The following is a 19,996-nucleotide window of genomic DNA, read 5'->3' on the forward strand; positions in this document are numbered from 1 at the left end:
TTTTGTCCAAATTCTACTGGTCTAATACTAAAAAAAAAAAAATCTCAACTTTAGTATCTGTCCCAATTATATCCAATTTTTTTTTGTCTCATAAAAAATCATCAACTTTTACTTTTATCCCAATTCAACCACCGTTAGTTTTCCGTCCATAATCACCATTAGTTAATCCTACGTGACTCGAGTTTTCTTGCCGAACTTACCAATGAATCTTCGAAATTTAGAAACAGTAAGTTTCGGGGACGGCGGGATTTTAGATCGTTAGTCCAATTAACTCCATGTCTAGCCGTTTTTTGGGTTGCTGAGTGTCGAAAAGAATACGAAACGTGCTGTCTTGAGTGACTCTATATCTCTTGGCAATATGTAGGGGAAGCAAACTATAGAAGAGAAGTTCGTGAGTTTTTTCATGTCGGTTTTACTGAAGTGTAATTCATTAATAACGTGAAAATTTCATATAAGATTAACTAATAATGATTATAGACGGAAGGCTAATGATGGTAAAATTGGGATAAAAGTAGCAGTTGGAGATTTTTTATGAGACAAAAAAAGAGTTTTGGATATAATTGGGATGTATGCTAAAGTTAAGGGGTTTTTTGGTACTAGGCCAGTATAATTGGAACAAAAGCAAAAACTTGGGGTAGAATTGGGACAAATATAAAAGTTAAAAGTTTTTTTATGAGACCAAAAAAAATCGGGTAAAATTGTCACAAATGCTAAAATTGAAGGTTTTTTTTGGGTATTGGGCCCCTTTTTTACTCATAAAATTACTAGTTCGCAGCGTGTACAACAAACATATGAGCGGCAGGTGAGTTTTCCTGTACAAAAAGAAGGGGTTGCATGTGCCCGGTACGTCGTTTGATCTCTAAGATGCAACTTCAATACAAAAATTACGGGGTATTCATTTAAATGGGCACCATATAGAAAACTAACTAGGGTTGACCGACTGCCTTGAGAGGTTGGGATAGGACTTACTAGTTACTAGAGTTGCAAGCAAGACTCGTTAGGTAGTAATAAGTGTTCCGTGCTCCTGGAACTTGCTTAGTGTTGGTGAATCTTTTGTCATCAGCAAAGTCATAAATCTATTGTAATTGTGCTAATTCAGTCCTAAATATTTGCATTTGTATCAATTCAATCCATCCGGCCGAGGACCATCGCCATAGGAAGAAGAAAGGGCAAAAAAAAAAAAAAGGAAAGAGAAAGAAAAGAAAACATAAAAAAATAGTTCGAAAAAATATTACATATATTATTAAAAAGTATCCATGTTAGTATCAGTTGAACAAAGTTACCCGGAAGAAATGAATTGGCACAAACGCAAAAGATTTATGACCGAATCGGCACAAAAGAAATAGTTTAGGACTAAAATGACACAATTACAATAAGTTGATAACTTTTTTGGTAATTCTCCCCAATTCCTCGCCTCCTCATGAGGTGTCAAACAGGTGGGTCGGGTTGGGTTTAGATAAGGTCGAATATCAACCGACTCATATTGACATATTTAACTCATTTTCATGCAGTACAAATTTAAGGACACATACCCGACCCAACCTATATATGACATGTATTACTTAACACTTTTATATTTAACAAAATCATAGAATACTTCTTTCTTATAATTTAATTAGAAAAATGATATTATTAAAACATTTTTATGCAATACAAATTAAGTAAATTTTTTTATATCTTTTTTCTAATTTTTTTAAATTTTTTAAAAGGCATTTTATTTTTAAATTTATTTTTATTTTCTATTTGCTTTTCCTTTTTTCCACTCCGGAGGTCGGCGGCAGCATTCTTTACATTTTCTAATTTTCTTTCTTTTTCCTTTAAAAATATTAATTAAAAAGATAAATAAACTGATATACTTTAGGCCCATTGACCAAGCCAAGTCCAATCCACTTAAATTTTAGATGGATAGAAAATGGTTCAATTGTGACTCATTTTTGACCTGTTTGATTCAACTTTTATTTTTTTTTTACCCATTTTTACTTCACCCTTTAAAAACTTACAACCCATTTGTACAAAATATGAGTCAGAAAATAGGTCATGGACCCATATCGACGGCTCTACAGGCCTCCTCGGCAGTGGGAAATAAGTATTGTTCCAATGCGGAAGTACATTTGGTCGCCAATGAAGCCTATGAAATGGCTCTGCATTCAAATCAGCTAAATCTCTTTTTCTTGTACTATTCCCTTTCAAGGAAATTTTCTAACATTTTCAACACATGCACAGACTTGTTTTTGGCTACAGAAACGGGGTTGTATCACATGGATTCTAAAAGTTCACAAAAAATTTCTAACTATATACGGTGCCTCAACGTTAAGAAATAGTCTCTATGTAGCCAAAAACAAGTCCCCGCTCTCAGATATTTCTGAGATATCTGAGAGCACTCTTGATCACTAATATCGCCATAGATGATCATGACATGTTATTTTTTTTCTGGTCATACATGCTGCATTACTTTTCAAGCCAGGGATTCACTTTCTGCAAGATGAATGTTGTTATACTCTTGCATAGCATCATAGAATAACTTACCAAGAGCTGGTTGTGGCGATTGCGCCGCCTTCTCCCTTGTCACCGAATGTGCACAAACTCTCCTTCAAAAAATTTCTCATGCGCATAATTTTTGAAGCTCTGATGCATAAAATATTTTCCTCATCCCAGCCTAAATCCCCGGGTCCGTCTCGGCCTAATTCCAGTGCCCACCACCACCACCGGCAGGATTGCAGTGCTACGAGAAGCGCTAATTGGGCTGCCAGGTATGAATGGCCTCTCCACCGAGCAGAGGAAAAGGCTGACAATTGCCGTGGAGCTCGTGGCCAACCCGTCGATCAGATTCATAGACGAGCCCACCTCCGGCCTCGATGCCAGGGCAGCTGCTACAGTAATGAGAACGGTTAGGAACACAGTTGACACAGGACGAACTGTTGTTTGCACCATCCACCAGCCGAGCATCAACATATTTGATGCTTTTGACGAGGTTCGACACAAACTCTCGTGAGGGACCGAGCTATCTGTTTGCTTGTCTTTCACACTATGAAGTATCCGAGATATTTTCCTAATTGATATGCAGCTGTTTCTCCTGAAAGGAGGCAGAGATGAGATCAATGCCTCCACCAGGGTCGAAAGATCTCCACTTTCCAACGCAGTGCTTGTAATCGTTCTTCACCCAGAATATGGCTTGCCTATTGAAACAACACTGGTCATATAGGCGCAACCAGGCATACACAGCCGTGAGACTTCTATTCACAGCTTCATCGCCCTGACCTTTAGGTAAACTCCTGACAAAAATCAAAGCACCCATTTTCATAATTGTTACCAACAGTGAAATCTTTCATACGGAGTAAGTCTACCGATGTGCATTTGCAGAAACCAATAAGAAAATACTGAACGCGGTATCAAGCGGCCGAAAACAACACTTTGAACTCAGAGCAGATCCGAGCCAAAAAAAAAAAAAATTAGAGCAGATCTCTACAAAAATGAAAAGCACTGCTGACACTACGCCGCATATATCACAGTTTGTAACTCGAAATTTATGACCACCTAATCCTACAGCTGGTAAAAATTGATCTCGACTAAGTATTTGAGGAAAATAAGCCAACAAAAACCTCAATTCAGTCTCTATCCCCTCAATCAGCCAAGTTATCTAAGTAGCTCTGAATTTCCCTCAAACCTTCAGCTGAAAAGCTCCTATGAACTCTTGGGCGTGGAGCGATCAAGTTGGGTGGAGGACCTGACTGAAAGCAGACAACTACGGCAGCCAAATTATCCCCACTCTTCCTCTTCAAAGCCTCATCTACCAGATCCTTACAACACACGACTGGATCGTTGTGCTCCTGAAGTCTCCTCCGAGCGAAATCCACAGCATTCTGACTTCTAAACACATCCCAAATTCCATCACACCCAATGATGAGGAATTCATCCTCTTCAGTCAGATCCATGCTCATTAGCTCTGGCTCGGCACTGAGTGGCCCTCCTTCCCTACTTTTTATTCCTTCCATGTGCCAATCACCTAAAGCACGAGCTACATTAAGTTGTCCGTTTAGGTACCCATCATAGACATATCCTCCTGATGCCTTGATTCGCTCCTTCTCTTTGGTGCAGATTGGTTTATGGTCCCTTGACATCTCAATCGCTGTCCCACGGCGACAAAGCACTGCTCGACAATCTCCGGCATTAGCAACTATCAACGATCTATTATCACATACAAAAGAAAAGGAAAAGGTTATAATCAGTTATGCTTTAGCATAAATGCTACTAAAGCACTAAGAAAATTGCTCTGCTCATGGAAAGCAACATAGTGCTGCTGCACACAATTTCCACCTTCATTGTCGTAAGTAAACTCTTTTTGGCTGAAAGTGCGTTTTACCACATCAGGATAGTATCACGGGAAACAAAAAAAAAAAGAATAAGATGATCAGCAAACGCAAGATCAAGAACTAAAAGACATGCCTGAATTTAAATGAGCACACAAAAGCAAAATTCAGCCACAACTTTGAGGACATTAAATAGGCTTGTTCATGCTGTTGTATCATTCTCATCAGTAAGAAAAAGGAGTGATGCGAATAAAGCTCGCACCAAAATCTCACAGAAGAAAATATATAGACAGAATCCAATAGTAGGCACAGAACAACAACCATAAAAGGCAACTCAGCAAAACCCACAACTGACCTACAGTTGGCATAGAACAAGTTTATTGATAAGAAGAAAAAAAATCAATGCTGTCAATCAAGAGACAAAAGAAAAGATTACAGTTGGCCCACCGCCCAACCACTGTACTAGAACCAGACATCATTAGCTCAGAACAGGATTCAGATTAATAATGTTCTCTTGGCCATTTTCAAAAAGTTCATCATCCAAAAAAAATACTAACCTTCCCATAATAATCGCAGCCAAAGCTGTGGTCCCAGAAGAAAGTGCAGCATCAAAAGAACAAGCTTCTGCAAAGGCAGCATCAGTTTGCAGAAATGCTGAAGAAACAACCTTCTCAATCTCCTGAGGAAAGTCCTCATCTTTGATAATGTACTGCAGCAAGTTGTGGCAAGCAAAATCAGCAGCATGCTTTCCCCCATGCCCATCAAAGACCTGATCAATCAATAAAAGCATTCTCCTCTCATCAAAAGATTTTCAAAAACAAGTACGAAAAAGTTTGACTCGCACTCTTGCATAGTATAAACAAAATATATAAGCTTTGATAATCATTCATTTCACATAACCCAAACTCCACAACGTGAGTCGGATATTGAGTTTGGAAACCAAACAGAAATGGCAACCACAATGTTAACATAGAAAGCGAGTGCAGAAAACTTTTCCTAGTCATGATAAAAATTGGAAGTGTGTATTTATTGCAAGATATGTCCTTTCCGAAGAGCAAGCGAAGCAATACTTAAGTAATTTTAATATCACTTAGTGGCACAACTCCGATAAGAATGTCATAAAGCAGCGGCCACCACAAGATATTAAACAGTTAAGAACCAAACCAAGGTTACATTCATATGTGCAACTACCTCTATCAACAAATTTCATATGGGCAAAAGAGAGACAGGAAAGACCAAATAGCAGTCACTTGTCTTCTATTTAAGCTATCAATGAAACCACAAAATCCTTTCACGATGATCGGTCAAATTTAAATCAACATCATTTGTCCAAGTTGGGAAAGAACAGATGGATTGAACATCAACATTAGAACAGACGACCAGGCGATCAGCAGATTAAGAAAATTCAGATGCAGTCCAGAAGATACTGATTGCACCTAGCAGTGAGCACAACTTCAGCTAATGCTCCCAATATGAAAGTCTGCTAAACAGAAAGTAGAGAAGGTCGATACCCCATAGAAAGCATTGGGCCCATCAGCCATGTTAGTGAGTCCATAATCTTGAACAAAGTCGTCAACACAAACATATACATCTTCCATGCTTGTACGGAAACCAATGTCAGCACATGCTCCTGAGCGAATCACTGGAAGAAACTGAGACTTACGACTCCACACACTCGAGATTGGATCATCAGAGATATCCGACATCTTTGTTTTTACCTATTGAAGTAAGGATAAATTATTCAAACACGATCAAGCATTTGTCGATTAAATCGGTTCTAGCTCATGACTAATCAATGTGCATGGATGAGGTCCAGAAGGTAGCTCATAATGATAATCCCTAATAGTGGAGCTAATCATTCAAAAGCATTGATAACGAGAAACTGTGAAATAGACATATGGAAATGACGCGACAACTGACAAGCTAGTACCTAAAACATCTGCAAATAGAAATGACAAGGATTTATCAAGCCACCATTCAGCTAAATGATTGAACCCGAGATCATTACTGTTCACGAGAGTCAGGATCAGACAACTCACAAGAGAAGGGTGGCGAACAAGTGACTTCTTGCACGGAACCGTGGTGCCGCTTTTATTGGTCAAGCACTGCCGATGGGAGGGCGCGAGCGGATTCGGAGGCCGACCATCACAAGGGCCACTACCATTCGCTCCGTTCCTATCAAGTTCCTTCCTTTCCTCCATTCCTTTCAACCATCACATCCTCCTCTCCACAGCTTCATAAAACAAACCCAAAATGTCAACTTCTTCGCCAAGACCTCTCAGAAAAGTTGCTCTCTATTAACCCCCGCGATCGAAAAGATCGCAATTAGCTAAAAGTCTAAAATGGGGGACGCAACCGTTGATTTTTCTTCAACCTAACAATGCAATAACAAATTCCGGGCTGAAATTTTGGGGTTTTTCGGAGGAAATGCACAATGCATCTATAACCAACTGGTTCTTCGCAACAAGAGCACAAATTTCAAGCGCCGACCAGTTCAAAAACGCAAAAGAGAAGGGGAAAAAAAAAATGCACAAACCCTACAAGAGCTAGGAGCAGCGAAACGAGCGGAAGAACTCAGCGAGTCGCCGACGAGTCACGTCCTGAGCTAGGAAGCGAAAGGGGGAATAAAACAGCGAACACTTATCGTCCGAACCGACAATGAATCTGGAAGCCAACTTCAGGAAACCAGGTCTTCGATCCTTCGAAATGGAAGGTCGGGCGCACCCGACGTCACGCCCCCATAGAGAGAGATTTAGGGTCTTAGCCGGAGCACAGAGAGAAAGAGAGAGGGAGAGAAGCGTTGATTCACGCGCAGTGGTGAGTGATCTGCAGCGAAATTGACAGAGAGAGAGAGACAGAGAGAGAGAGAGAGAGAGAGAGATTTGGGCGATTGACGCGAGGGGTGGGGATGGTGGGTGAATGCGCAGCTGTGACTGGTGGGTTACCTTGCAAAGACGGCGTCGTTTACTCAGTCGCCTAGGTTTTGGTGAGCTGGACCAAGATGACGACCCCCTTCCCCTCCTCCGACATTTCTACCCGAAACGAGAAAATGGCCAAAAAACAAAAAGGGAAAAAAAAATCAACAAGAGATAGGAAATAAATCAAAATCTTTTTTTTTATTTATAGCTAAATATATACATATAAGTGAATTTTAATGTGTGTGTCTGCGTGTGTGTATATATATATATATATATGTATGTATCAAATGTCTTTTGTCTTGTGTTTCACTAAAATTTAATTTATTACGGACCGCTCTTTCGTCTTTCGTCTTTGATGTGATTCGTTAGTTATTTCCAAAGTAATTTCACTTTTTATGCTAACATGTCAATTCATCTAGCACTTTTTGTATCGCGTAACGAAATGTGCATAGTATTGCGTATTCTTTTGTGGCATGAAGTACTGTGAATTTTAAAGTTATAGACATCCATTTTCATATATTGTTTCATGAAGTGTCGATGTATTCTTCCACATAATGTATTACACAACTAATATAATCAATTTGTCTCCATTATTTTATACATCCACAATTATATATATATATGTATATATATGTATTTATATATATATATATATATATATATATATATTCCTGCCATGCATACCAAAATCAATTTTGCTTTAATTAGTTGATTTTATTACTTATCACTTGAAATTTTAGCAAACAAATGTAACACTCACGACTATGTTGATTTTTTAAAATGGTTCTCTTAAAGTTTTCGTGCGAAAGAAATAACTTTTCCATTAATTCCCATTCACGTTGAATGCCCTTATTGAGTAAAAGTGAACTTTACAGGAGATACATACATATATATATGTATATATATATATATATATATATAGATATTTTCAATAAGGAATTTATACTACAGTTATTGCACAAGCTGGTATAATCGTTTTTAAAAACAAATGATAGTTAAGTGATAAAAAAAAATGGCATCAAAGTGAGTGCCGTACACAAACTTTTATATTTATGGCACCCTTCTACTTATATACACACATATATATATGCACCATTTGTGCTCCACTATGTACCTATTTGTAGCAAAGTCAATTATATTGTATATAGCAACCGCCAATTCTATCATATATTAAATATATTGTCTTTATATACTTATCTATAGAAATGAATTCGAAAAGGCATTAGGTAGGAACATTTTCGATGTACTTTGAATTATTCTCTTTTTGCTTTGATGATATACAGATTATACATTTTCGACTGGATTAAGCATTTGTAATTTGCAAAATGATACTTCATTTACAAAAAAAAAAAAAAAAAAGACATATTAATTGCATTCAATAATTTAAAGTCATTTTTCATTCAGCAAATTGAAGAAGAATATTACTTTCAACCAACAAAAGTCAGTTTTGCTATATGTAAAGGTTATAGCTGCTGTACGGTCAATTAATCATTATTCAATTCTCAAACAGAATGGTTCATTAGAAGAAAAAAAAATCAACATTATTGGGCTGGGGAAAAAAAAAATTCAGAGTTTTGAAGACTAGACTTTCGCATCTTAACTGCACTAACTGATATCAACCAATTTAAATATCAATGACATCGCCACTCAATTTTGTGAGAAGGAATAACAATGATATTCAAAACATATTGTGCTCAACGCATCGCATTTCAATCGATCGCTTAAATGTTTACTTGAGTGAGGTGGCGATTTTCCTAACTTGAAAATCTCGATGTGGCTTAAATTAATATAAAAATCGTCTGACGTGATTTGACGAGAAAATGATGTCATTAAAACGTAGGGGTGAGCATAGGTCCAGAATAAAATCGAGAACCGAACCAAACTAGCCATAGGAACCGGTCCGATTCCAATTTTCCACGATTATCGGTTCGATTTCCGTTAAGTACTATGCGGTTCGGTTTCCGGTTCTTTGGTAGGAACTAAACCGGGAACCGTGTGTTAGAATATATTTTATATGGGATTTATTAATTGTTATTGCATTTAAGTATTGGTCTAATAAAGAAAATGTATAAGGTTTCCCAATCCTAATTGGATATGGGGCTGGATAGTATGGACTGAGATAAACATTATCCATAATGAGAGGATAGGTTAGAAACTCTACAAATAGAGTTTAATCCCTCCTCTAAACTCTAATATTCACATAACCTCACATAAAGAATCGTAAAAAAGTGATACGTGATGGTCCGTCTCACTGAAGACAGTATTTAAAGGGGTTTCATAGAGGAGAAGCTCTTAAGCATCGAACTAAGAACTAAGAATCGGAAACCTTTTTATGTTACGTGTTTTGAACTTTTTAATGTTTGTTTGTTTTACATGTTCATCTTTTATGGGTTGTTGCTATTTACAAATGGCGAATTTTGTTGTTTCATTCACTTTCATTTTGCTTAATTAAAAATGAAATAAAAAAAGAAATTGCTCCGTTCCATGTTCTAGAGTATACAAGGTAGGTTATAGGCTCCAAAAATTGAGAAACGGGTTCCGGGTGGAATATGGACCGGCCCCGTAACCGATTGTCCCTAATTGAAAGCATAACAAACGACGTCATATAGGGTCAAATGACACTCGGCTACTCCTAGATGTTCTCTGCAATAGCATGTTGAATTTCATGATTGAAAAAGCTGGAAACTCATGTCTGATTAGGGTTTCTGCTGTTCACTTCACATTGTGGCTATGTAGAGTAAGAGAGAGAGAGAGAGAGAGAGAGAGAGAGAATGAGGCCATACCGAACCTCCATTGATTCATCTTCAATGCGGCCACGTTTTAGGGGTGCTCTACCGCGTGGTTTCGTCGTTTTTCCCACTTCGGACTTAAACTCTCTTTGAAAGGGAAAAAATAAAAGGATAGTCGGGCTGACTATGTTACTATTGGAACAGAGTCCGTATAAAGTTTGTCATAGGAGATATGTCGCTGGGAGTCACTCAAATGCACGTCTTTCAAAAGTTAACGACATTTAAATTATCGATTGAAAGGTTACAACGTCAAAGTTAGCACCATGAAGGAGTTCTTTTCGGGAAAATAATTTCCTCATTTTTTCGTTATTTGAATCGCTTAAGAAAATAAGTCAACAAAAAAGGTTTACATACTAGAGTTTAAATTCGGTAACGTGATTTTCTCTTTAAAATATTGAAAATTATCTTTCAAAAAGGTCGTGGCCGAGTCCATCGAGGCCAAACCCGGGTCCTAGGCGCCTATGCCCAAGTCCATCGAGGCCGAGTACTCACCGAGTGCCCATGCCCGATTTACCGACTCCCGTGCCTAGGTCCATCGAGGAGGGCCCAAGACTCCCATGTTCGTGGTCAATTGTGCCTACGCCCGGTCCATCGATGCTTGAGATTGGCAACCCGGTGCTCGTGCTCGAATCCATCGAGGCCATGCTCAAGAGACCGAGTTTTTGGTCCCGATCGCCCGGCCTCGATGGACCTAGCCTAGCACTAGGGACTTAGGCCCGTGCTCGGACTCCCATGTTCGTGGTCAATTGCGCCCACACCCCGGTCCATCGATGCTGAGATTGGCAACCCGGTGCTCATGCTCGAATCCATCGAGGCCATGCCCAAGAGACCGAGTTTTTGGTCCCGACCGCCCGGCCTCAATGGACCTAGCCTAGCGCCGGGGACTTGGGCCTAGCCTCTGTAGACCCAGGCTTGGGCGCCACAAAGCCGAACACATGCACCGAGTTCTCTAGCTCGGTTTTGCTAAAGTTAAGACCGGTGCCCGTGCTCGTGCTCGATAATCTAGGATCTAGGTTTGAGGCCACAATGCTCGTGGCAGATTATTTGGCTATCCATGCGCAAGTCACTAGCGCCTGAATATAGTATGTCTATTTAGGAAAATCAAGTCCTTATCAAACGAGAAAAATATTTTTCAAAAATATTACATTTTTCGTGAAGCAAACGAGTTCGTAATAGTTATCTATGCTTATTGCCAATGTCGTATGTAACTAAATTTGGAATGGCATACGTGTCAACTTATGGCCTCACGAACATGCATCTTAGGAAGAGACTGCTAGCAAAGACAGAAATATGTAAATAAATATAAGTACACACACATATACACACACACACATATATATATATATATATATATATATAAAGAGGACGAAATATCTTGCATTGAAAGTCGTTCTTCGACTCTTAATTAAAGAGGACAAAATCCTTGGGCCAATTCCGGACGTAAACGTTCGGGCAAATGAGCAACAACCAATTCAATTTGAACAAAGTTTGTACAAACTCAAACCGTCTCAACGACAAAACTTGGTAATGGAGGCGATATCATAAGCGAGATGTAGACAATCTATGTTGGAATTTAGTCGATGGCACAATCCCCAAGATATAGATACACGCTGGAATTTTGTCGACGACGTGAATCCGAAATCTACGACTACGGAAAAATAAATTCAGTATTGTTTGCTAAGGTCAACCGAATTTGGGCTGGACTCCATTCGATTATCCTCAATGCCCTTGTGTTTTCGCCTTCAAACTCATGTCTTGGAACAGTTGTCTTCATTGTGCACTAACTACTCCACAATCTCCTTTCTCAATGGCGGTCTTCTATTCTAACGACTCTCGCGTCCACGTCATCCAACTTTGCTTTCGTTGATTTCAAAGTCATAAATTGTTCCCTCCCAAATCATGTGCCTTCTGAAAGGATTTATCGGAACCGAATCGGACGATCACAGAGAGAATCAAGAAAAATTGGAATGACGCACGGGATTACTCGGGTTCACCCCAAGATTAGGGCTACGTCCCGCAAAGAGATTTTCACTATATTTTTTGGTTTACAGCCAATTCTTGCTTACATAATGATAAAACCGAGCAAAATATATATGCCCCAAAAAGCGGCTAAAAAACCTAAAACTTCTTAATTCCAACTATACGGGCCAGTTTAAATAAAAGCCCAAACCCGTAGAGGTTTCGGGGGCGCTACCCCCGAACTCCCACATCCCGCGCGCAGGAGTTACATGTCGTTGGGTAACACTTCGGTTTCCCTAAGCTCACGTGGGAGTACCCGGTGTGAGAAACAAGGGTCCCCGAAGTATTCGCCAACTCCAACATTCTCCTACTTGGTGGATACTTCGCGCAAATGAGAGCCCTTTCAATATCATTCTTCTTCAATCCAATCGCAGTAGAGCACCATTCAAACTTCGCTGTGACAGCTTTATTAAGGAAGTCTGCACTATTTTCTACCGTGTCGACCTTTACAAGTCGAACCTCATTCTTCTCCACTTTTTCTCTAATGAAATGATATTGAATATCAATGTGCTTTGTGCATGAGTGAAACGCCGAATTCTTGGCTAAATAAATAGCCCCTTGATGATCACATCTCACATCTACGACACTTTGCTCAAAACCGAGCTCCGAGCACAACCGCCGTAACCATACGACCTCTTTTCCAGCATGAGTAAGAGCCATATACTCAGCCTTCGTAGAAGAAAGTGCTACCACACTTTGCCTCCTACTCATCCAACTCAACGCAACACCAAACAATGTGAAAACATATCCGCTAGTGGACCGTCTACTATCAATATCTCCACCCCAATCAGCATCTACATGGCCTAAGATATCAAGTATATTTCCATTCCTTGTACCTTCATAACACAAAGAAAAATTCGAAGTTCCACGAAGATACCTGAAAACTCTTTTGATCGCATTCCAGTGTTCTCTACCCGGGTTAGACATGTATCGGCTCAAGACTCCCACTGCTTGGGCTATATCCGGACGCGTGCACACCATAGCATACATCAAGCTACCCACTGCACTCGCGTATGGGACTCGAGCCATCTCTTCAGCTTCTTCATCCGTTTTAGGACATTGCTCCATGAATAGCTTGGTCCCCAAAGGTATAGAGGTACCAACAGACTTGCAGTCTATCATATTGAATTTTTTCAAAATTTCTTTAATGTATTTCTCCTACCCTAGCCATAGCTTCCGTTTCTCACGGTCCCTCCTAATCTGCATGCCCAAAATAAAATTTGCAGGCCCTAAGTCTTTCATTTCGAACTTTTTAGCCAACAAACTTTTCACGGACTTCACCATCTTCACGCTATTCCCGATCAACAACATATCATCCACATATAGCGTGAGAATGACAAACCGATTGCCCGTCCTCTTCACATAAACACAATGGTCAGAATTTGAACGGACAAAATCAAGCTGGAGCATATACGTGTCAAACTTCTGGTACCACATCCTCGGTGATTGCTTCAGCCCATATAAGGACTTTTTCAATTTGCACACTAGATTCTCTTTTCCTTTTACTTCAAAGCCTCTGGTTGCCTCATATGTATCTCCTCCTCCAAGTCCCCATAAAGGAAAGCCGTCTTTACATCCACCTGTTCTACCTCAAGATCATATGCAGCTACTACAGACAGAACAAACCGTATCAAGGTCAACTTCGCTACGGGAGAGAAAATCTCGTCATAGTCAACACCCTCGATCCGAGAGTACCCCTTGGCTACAAGCCTAGCCTTGTACTTCTCTACGGTCCCATCCGGTTTCAGCTTTCGCTTGAACACCCATTTACACCCAATTGCCTTTCTTTCCTTAGGCAATTTACACAAGCTCCATGTTTTATTTTTATCAAGCGATCGCACCTCATCTATCATTGCGAGCTCCCACCGATTTGCATCATCCATGGATCTCGCCTCTTTTACAAAACTAAGATCATCTCCGGTAATGCTCAAAGAATGGAACGTATCGAAAGCACTAAGGAAGTATCGAAGTGGTACCTTTCTTTCCCGCGTCAATCTCCCGAGAGCCGGCATGCTATCTGTATCCGAGTCTTCATCCGAATCTACATCCTCGACTTCATTAATCGAGTCCCCTTGCTTCGATTCAGAATCGGATTCTCTTGGCGTGCCTTGTGGAACCATATCCATAGTTTCAGCTTTAGGACTTTCTTCAAGCACTACCACTTTCTTGGGCTCATCCCCTTTACGTATGCCAACCTGGGATTGTGATTCACGAAAGACGACATCTCTGCTGTATACAATGTTCTTTGATTTTGGATTCCATGACTTATAGCCCTTGACCCATTCCTTGTATTCGGCAAATATGTTCTTCTCTGACTTATTGTCAAGCTTACCCCGTTTCTCCTTGGGTACATGAACATATGCATCACACCCGAACATGTGACAGATTCGGCTTCTTCCCAAACACTACTTCATGTGGTGTACGATCCTTCACCGATGAGGTCGGTGACCGGTTCTTCAAATAACAGGCCGTGGCTACGGCTTCCGCCCAAAATTATGGCTCCAAACCCGCTTGCTCAAAGATGCATCTCGCCTTTTCTATGAGTGACCGATTTAACCTTTCGGCCACCCCATTACGTTGGAGCGTATATGGAGTCGTCTTACGCCTTGCAATACCATTATCCACACAAAATTGCTCAAACTTATCCGAACGGAATTCACCTCCGTTATCCGTACGAAGGACCTTGATCTTCCCGCCCAATTGATTTTCAACCAAGGCCTTAAATTCACGAAATTTCTCGAATACATCTGATTTACTCTTAAAAAAATAAATCCAACTATATCTCAACAAATCATCTATGAATGATACATAGTACCTGGATCCTCCAATAGATGGAGCCGGAGTAGGTCCAAAAACGTCGTTGTGAATCGGCTCGAGAACCTCAGTTGCTCTCGTACCGGTGTGTTGGAAGCTAACTCGGTTCCGTTTTCCATGGAGACAGTGTTCACGTAACCCGAAACCCATAGAGCATTTTGGAACTCCTTTTACCATCCGACTCGAAGCTAAGGTAGACAGCCCCTTTTCACCGATGTACCCTAACCTCTGATGCCACAACATGGACATATCATGTCCATCTTCCTTGGCATTTTCAGAAACAAACCCGCTACCAACGATCACTGTTCCCCGAGCAGCTTGTATAATGTCCCGTAACGGACTCCTCGTGCAATCACAATAGAACCTCGAGTCATCTTGCACGAATCCTTATCACGATTAAAAGTAACCCCCGAATCGGCCATCGTACCGACCGATAACTGATTTCTACTCATCAAGGGTATGTGCATCACGTCCGGAATAGTCTTCACGGTGCCATTACTCATCCTCGGCTTCACTCTGCCACGCCCGACAATCTGAACTGCAGTATCATCTCCGAGCATGACATCCCCACCATTATATTGCTCATATTCACAAAACCGGTGTCTATGAGGCATCATGTGGTATGAAGCACCGGTATCGATCAACCAGATATCCTTGTCTCATTGCGCCATACATGCAGTGACCAAATACATATCTCCTGTATCGACCTCCTTTTTACTCGAGGATGATTCAGCTTCTTTCTTAATAAGCGGCTTGTTTTTACGGTCTCGCTTCACATGACCCCATTCTTCACATCTCCAGCATTGCACCCTCTTCTCCCTACTCTTCGATCGCCCACGAGATTTGGACCTAGACCCTTTTCGATTCAAAGTCTCCTCTGCTAGCCTTCCCTTAGCCACCAATGCCTCTTTACCGGAATTTCCCGATCCCTTTCTTCGTGTCTCCTCCGATAACAAAGCGGAACACACACTTTCATATGATAATTCCTTATCCCCACCACCGATCACCACAATCAAGTTATCCCATGAATCCGGCAGTGAACAAAGTAGTGTTATCGCCTTATCATCATCCTCAAACTTAACACCGATTGATACGAGTTGACTAATCAACGTGTTAAAGCTATATAGATGTGTAGAAAACGAGTCGCCCTCATGCATCCGAAAATTATATAGCTTTTTTCTCAAAAATAGCTTATTAACCAACGACTTACTTTGATACGGCGACTCCGGTTTCTGCAACAAATCCTTGGCTGTAGGTTCGCTTATCACGTTCGTCGGAATCGAGTCCGTGAGACAAAGTCGAATCAAACCCTTTGCTTTCCGATCAATCCGATCCCAATCTTCAATCTCCTTTGGATCGGCCCTTTTGGAAGACGTCTCGTCATCCTTCCCCGCTTCCTTGCCCGATTCCTTTATCACGACACCGGGCTTCGCAGCAAGAGGCCTTTCCGTTTGGATTGCCGACCAAAGATCTCGATCGTAAAGTAGATCCTCCATCTTCATCTTCCACAGATCGAACCGCGTCCCATCGAATTTTTCGATCTCAATCCGCGACCCTCCCGACATCTCCGATAAACCCTAATCTCTCGAACACAAGGCTCTTATACCAATTGAAGGGATTTATCGGAACCGAATCGACGATCACACGAGAGAATCAAGAAAAATTCGAATGACGCACGAGATTACCCGGGTTCACCCCAAGATTAGGGCTACGTCCCGCAAAGAGATTTTCACTATATTTTTTGGTTTACTGCCAATTCTTGCTTACATAATGATAAAACCGAGCAAAATATATATGCCCAAAAAACGGGCTAAAAAACCTAAAACCTCTTAATTCCAACTATACGGGCTAGCTTAAATAAAAGCCCAAACCCGTAGAGATTTCGGGCGCGCTGCTCCTGAACCCCCGCCCGCTCACCGGCGAGTGGGGCGGCCGTTCATTGACGGGACAGCGGAACCCCCGTTGGGAGGCGCCGCTCCCGAACCCCCACCTGCTGACCGGGCGGCGGGACACCCGTGTCGTGGGTGTTGCCCTCGAACCCCCGCATCCCGCTCGCGGGGGTCACATGTCGTTGGGTAACACTTCAATTTCCCTAAGCTCACGTGGGCGTACCCGGTGTGAGAAACAAAGGTCCCCGAAGTATTTGCCAACTCCAACACCTTCGGCCCAGTCATCTTGTCGATTTAAACCTTTAAAATGACATTTCAAATTATAACCGTCGCCGATGTTTTCATTAGAGACTACCAATCATCCATCGTAGTATTTTCGACAACCGGGCATATATGGCATTGGCGAAAGTTATTGTATGTTAATCTCCGTGCTCATTGATTAAGCCGACATGTATGCATCAATACTCACGTGATGTGCACGTGAGTATCATGACTCTCGTGCCATTTACGTGCTCGTTATCATTAGCATGCAAGGCATGTGCCCATCGACTTCCATACTATTTTCCAAAATATCGAATAATTTTTGTTTATATCTTGAGCAGCTACATACTTGATGCTTCGAATGTTGACTTGTCTTGAATTAAGTATGTTTAACAAGTGCCTTCAACGCATTCATGACCATGACCGATTTTGCAAATTGAATATTTCTATATTATACATGTATATACATGCTTACTGATTATATAGGACAATTCGGGGTCATGACTCTTCTTATTGATTTAAGGCTTTGTTTCGCGGGCAGCGAATAATTTGAAAAATATTTTCTTATGAGTGATTGCTTCTATCGCTTAAAATAATTAATCAATGAAAAATATTTTCATTAGCGACAACGATTATATCTAAGCATTTTCTAGGACGATTATAAAAATTTACAGGGGTCGCTTTTAGAAAAATGTTTTTCAGATCATTCGTTTTTCATGAAACGGACCTAAGTAAATACATAAGCGACAAACTTGCAATGCGGAGATATTCGAATCTTGAGGCAGAACCAACTGAATCTTGGTTTGAGGACTGAACAAAAGTGACCGACCAGATCTTGCGAGTGAGTGAATATCTCAATGATGGTCTGAGCTGAACTGAAGTCTCAAGCTACAGCAGAAAGATTTCAGTTCATGGCAACATGGTGTTCACTATTGCTCATAATAATAGAGGTGTTGATTCAACCATAGTGTCCCAGAAGAAGGGAAGGTCTGACGTGAATGAAGTTCATGGCAACATGGGTCCATGTTGCAAGTACATTTCTGCTGTCGCTCTTAAGAATGCGAATTCGACTTTTACTTCGCCTGGTAAAATCTCACCAGTACTTTTGCAGAGATTTATTTATGATGGATCTCGGTCCATCCTCTTGCCATATCTTGCTACGATCTCCACTTTTCTTGAAGAAACGAGACGAAAGGAATATGGATTCCTCAGCTTTATTGACGCAGTGGAAGAGACAACAGGAAAAGTTTTCCAAAGAAATATACTGAAATTGATAGAATAATTCTCTTGATTACATAGAATGGACGTCCTTTATATAGATAGGACTCCTAGAATATCATAAAACGAGATAATACTAAACAAATCTAATCAAATCAAAACAGAATTCAAATTGAATATTGTGATTATCTATATCGCAAGGAAACGAGATAATACTAAACAAATCTAATCAAACCAAAACAAAATTCAAATCGAATATTGCGATTACCTATATCGCAAGGTTTCCTAAAATAGAAAAATCACCCGAAAACCTATCTAAACGATCCCAAGAAATCACATGCCAGATGTTCTACATCATTTATTGACCCGGGCACGGTGAAATTAGAATCTTTAGCGCATTGCGGTTTTTCACCTTCCAACTTTTTTGATGAGGCATCTTCTTTGCTCTAAGATGGCATTTGAGTACCTAGAACATGGATGATCACTACTTTCTTCACCTTAGTCAACGGTTAACCCATTTAATTAAACTTAAACGAACGTCGGTAAACCCAAAGCAAGGATTAAAATAATGTCCTAATCATCTAAAAATCCTTTTTATCCATGGGTGGCTTCTCCCCAACTAGTCTTTGCATGTGTTTGAATCATTGTTCATATTCCAAATCCTTCACGGGCAACCTATGTATAGATCACTTTATTCTTTGGAACCACTCTATGGATCGATATGGGTGGTGTAGTATGTCTTCTTTTTGTTGTTATTTTATCTTGAGGAATAATGTAAATTACTTATATATGTAGTCATAGGATTGCTGATTGCCTTTGGTTGCATGCGCTCAAGGACCATCATTGCTTTGTCAACTTTCTTGCATTCTATAGCTGCCCAGAACTTTTTACCTATGTCGCATAGTTCATTTTTTGCACCAACAACATCACGACAAAAGGTTTTTTTTTTTATGCTCAAATAGAGAATGGTGAAACCAAGACAATAGGGATGATCGATTACAGGTTGGGTTAGGTCAAGACCCGGAACTTGGAACTTGCCATGTGATAATTGGTTTGAAATTTTTTGGGACCTGGACCTACCTTGCTTGCTCTGGAACAGGCCTTGAAACCTATCATATCTTTTCGATCCTGTTCTAAGTATAAACGAGAATATGTTTTTCTTTTGTTCCTTTTTTTGGTTTCAAAATAATTTTGAGCAACTAAACAAGATGAATGAGGGCAAGCGAGCAATGGCGCATTAGGAACAAGTGAGGGTTGCAAGGCTCGAACGAGCGAGGGCGAGTCACGAGCGAGCAAGGAGGAGGCTGAGTTGCGATCGAGGGAAAGAGAGAGACAGAGAGAGTCGTGAAGTGTCCGAGTGAGGCTGGGGAGAACAGAGAAAAAGAGAGAGATATAGAAAAAGATGTCAAGAGAAAAAAAAAAATACTAGGTTATCATGCTTTATGAAACCGATTCCTACTTCAGTCCGGTTTCAGGTCCCGTTCGAACTGAACAGGTTTTCATGGCGGTCTGGTCCGGTTGGACAGCCCCGCCAACAGGTTTTATTGATCACAGATTCCATGACCGCCGTTGAATTAGTGATATGTGGGACAATTTGATTACTTATGAACTCCAACGCACGCGTGTTGAATGTCAAATAGACTTCAAAAATTTTAACATTATCCGGAAAAAATAAAGCTCTCTGGCAAGAGCATCCGTCAGACTTAACTCCGAGCGACCCCTTGTAGAGTGTAATTCTTCAGTAATCTCTCGATTCAAGGTACATGGCCCCCTTTTAGTTG

The 19,996-nt window shown here is 40.6% G+C and overlaps 1 protein-coding gene across 3 annotated transcripts; it reads right to left on the reverse strand.

Annotated features, from left to right (window-relative positions):
* Positions 1-3,303: 3,303 nt before the first annotated feature.
* Positions 3,304-7,090, reverse strand: LOC115750119 (probable protein phosphatase 2C 57). Of its 3 annotated transcripts, none has more exons than XM_048277537.1 (5): positions 6,984-7,090; positions 6,347-6,540; positions 5,819-6,025; positions 4,865-5,076; positions 3,304-4,185 (listed from the first exon to the last, which is right to left on the reverse strand). In XM_048277537.1, exons 2-5 carry the CDS (start codon positions 6,506-6,508, stop codon positions 3,621-3,623), a joined length of 1,146 nt encoding a protein of 381 aa, XP_048133494.1. In that variant the 5' UTR covers positions 6,509-6,540; positions 6,984-7,090; the 3' UTR covers positions 3,304-3,620. The 3 variants fall into 3 exon arrangements, with proteins under 3 accessions (XP_048133494.1, XP_030543150.1, XP_048133495.1); XM_030687290.2 differs by having other exon boundaries at positions 6,882-7,073; XM_048277538.1 differs by lacking the exon at positions 6,984-7,090 and adding an exon at positions 6,238-6,246 and having other exon boundaries at positions 6,347-6,486.
* Between the last annotated feature and the right edge of the window lie 12,906 nt (positions 7,091-19,996).

Source organism: Rhodamnia argentea, chromosome 4 (assembly GCF_020921035.1).
Source record: "Rhodamnia argentea isolate NSW1041297 chromosome 4, ASM2092103v1, whole genome shotgun sequence".
NCBI classification, from domain to species: Eukaryota; Viridiplantae; Streptophyta; class Magnoliopsida; order Myrtales; family Myrtaceae; genus Rhodamnia; species Rhodamnia argentea.

Coding starts and splice junctions, on each gene's coding strand:
- LOC115750119 (XM_048277537.1), bottom strand. CDS start 6,508: ATGGAGGAAAGGAAGGAACTTGATAGGAACGGAGCGAATGGTAGTGGC. Junction 6,026..6,346: donor TTGTTCGCCACCCTTCTCTT/GTGAGTTGTCTG, acceptor TTACTTCAATAG/GTAAAAACAAAGATGTCGGA. Junction 5,077..5,818: donor GGCCCAATGCTTTCTATGGG/GTATCGACCTTC, acceptor TTGATTGATCAG/GTCTTTGATGGGCATGGGGG.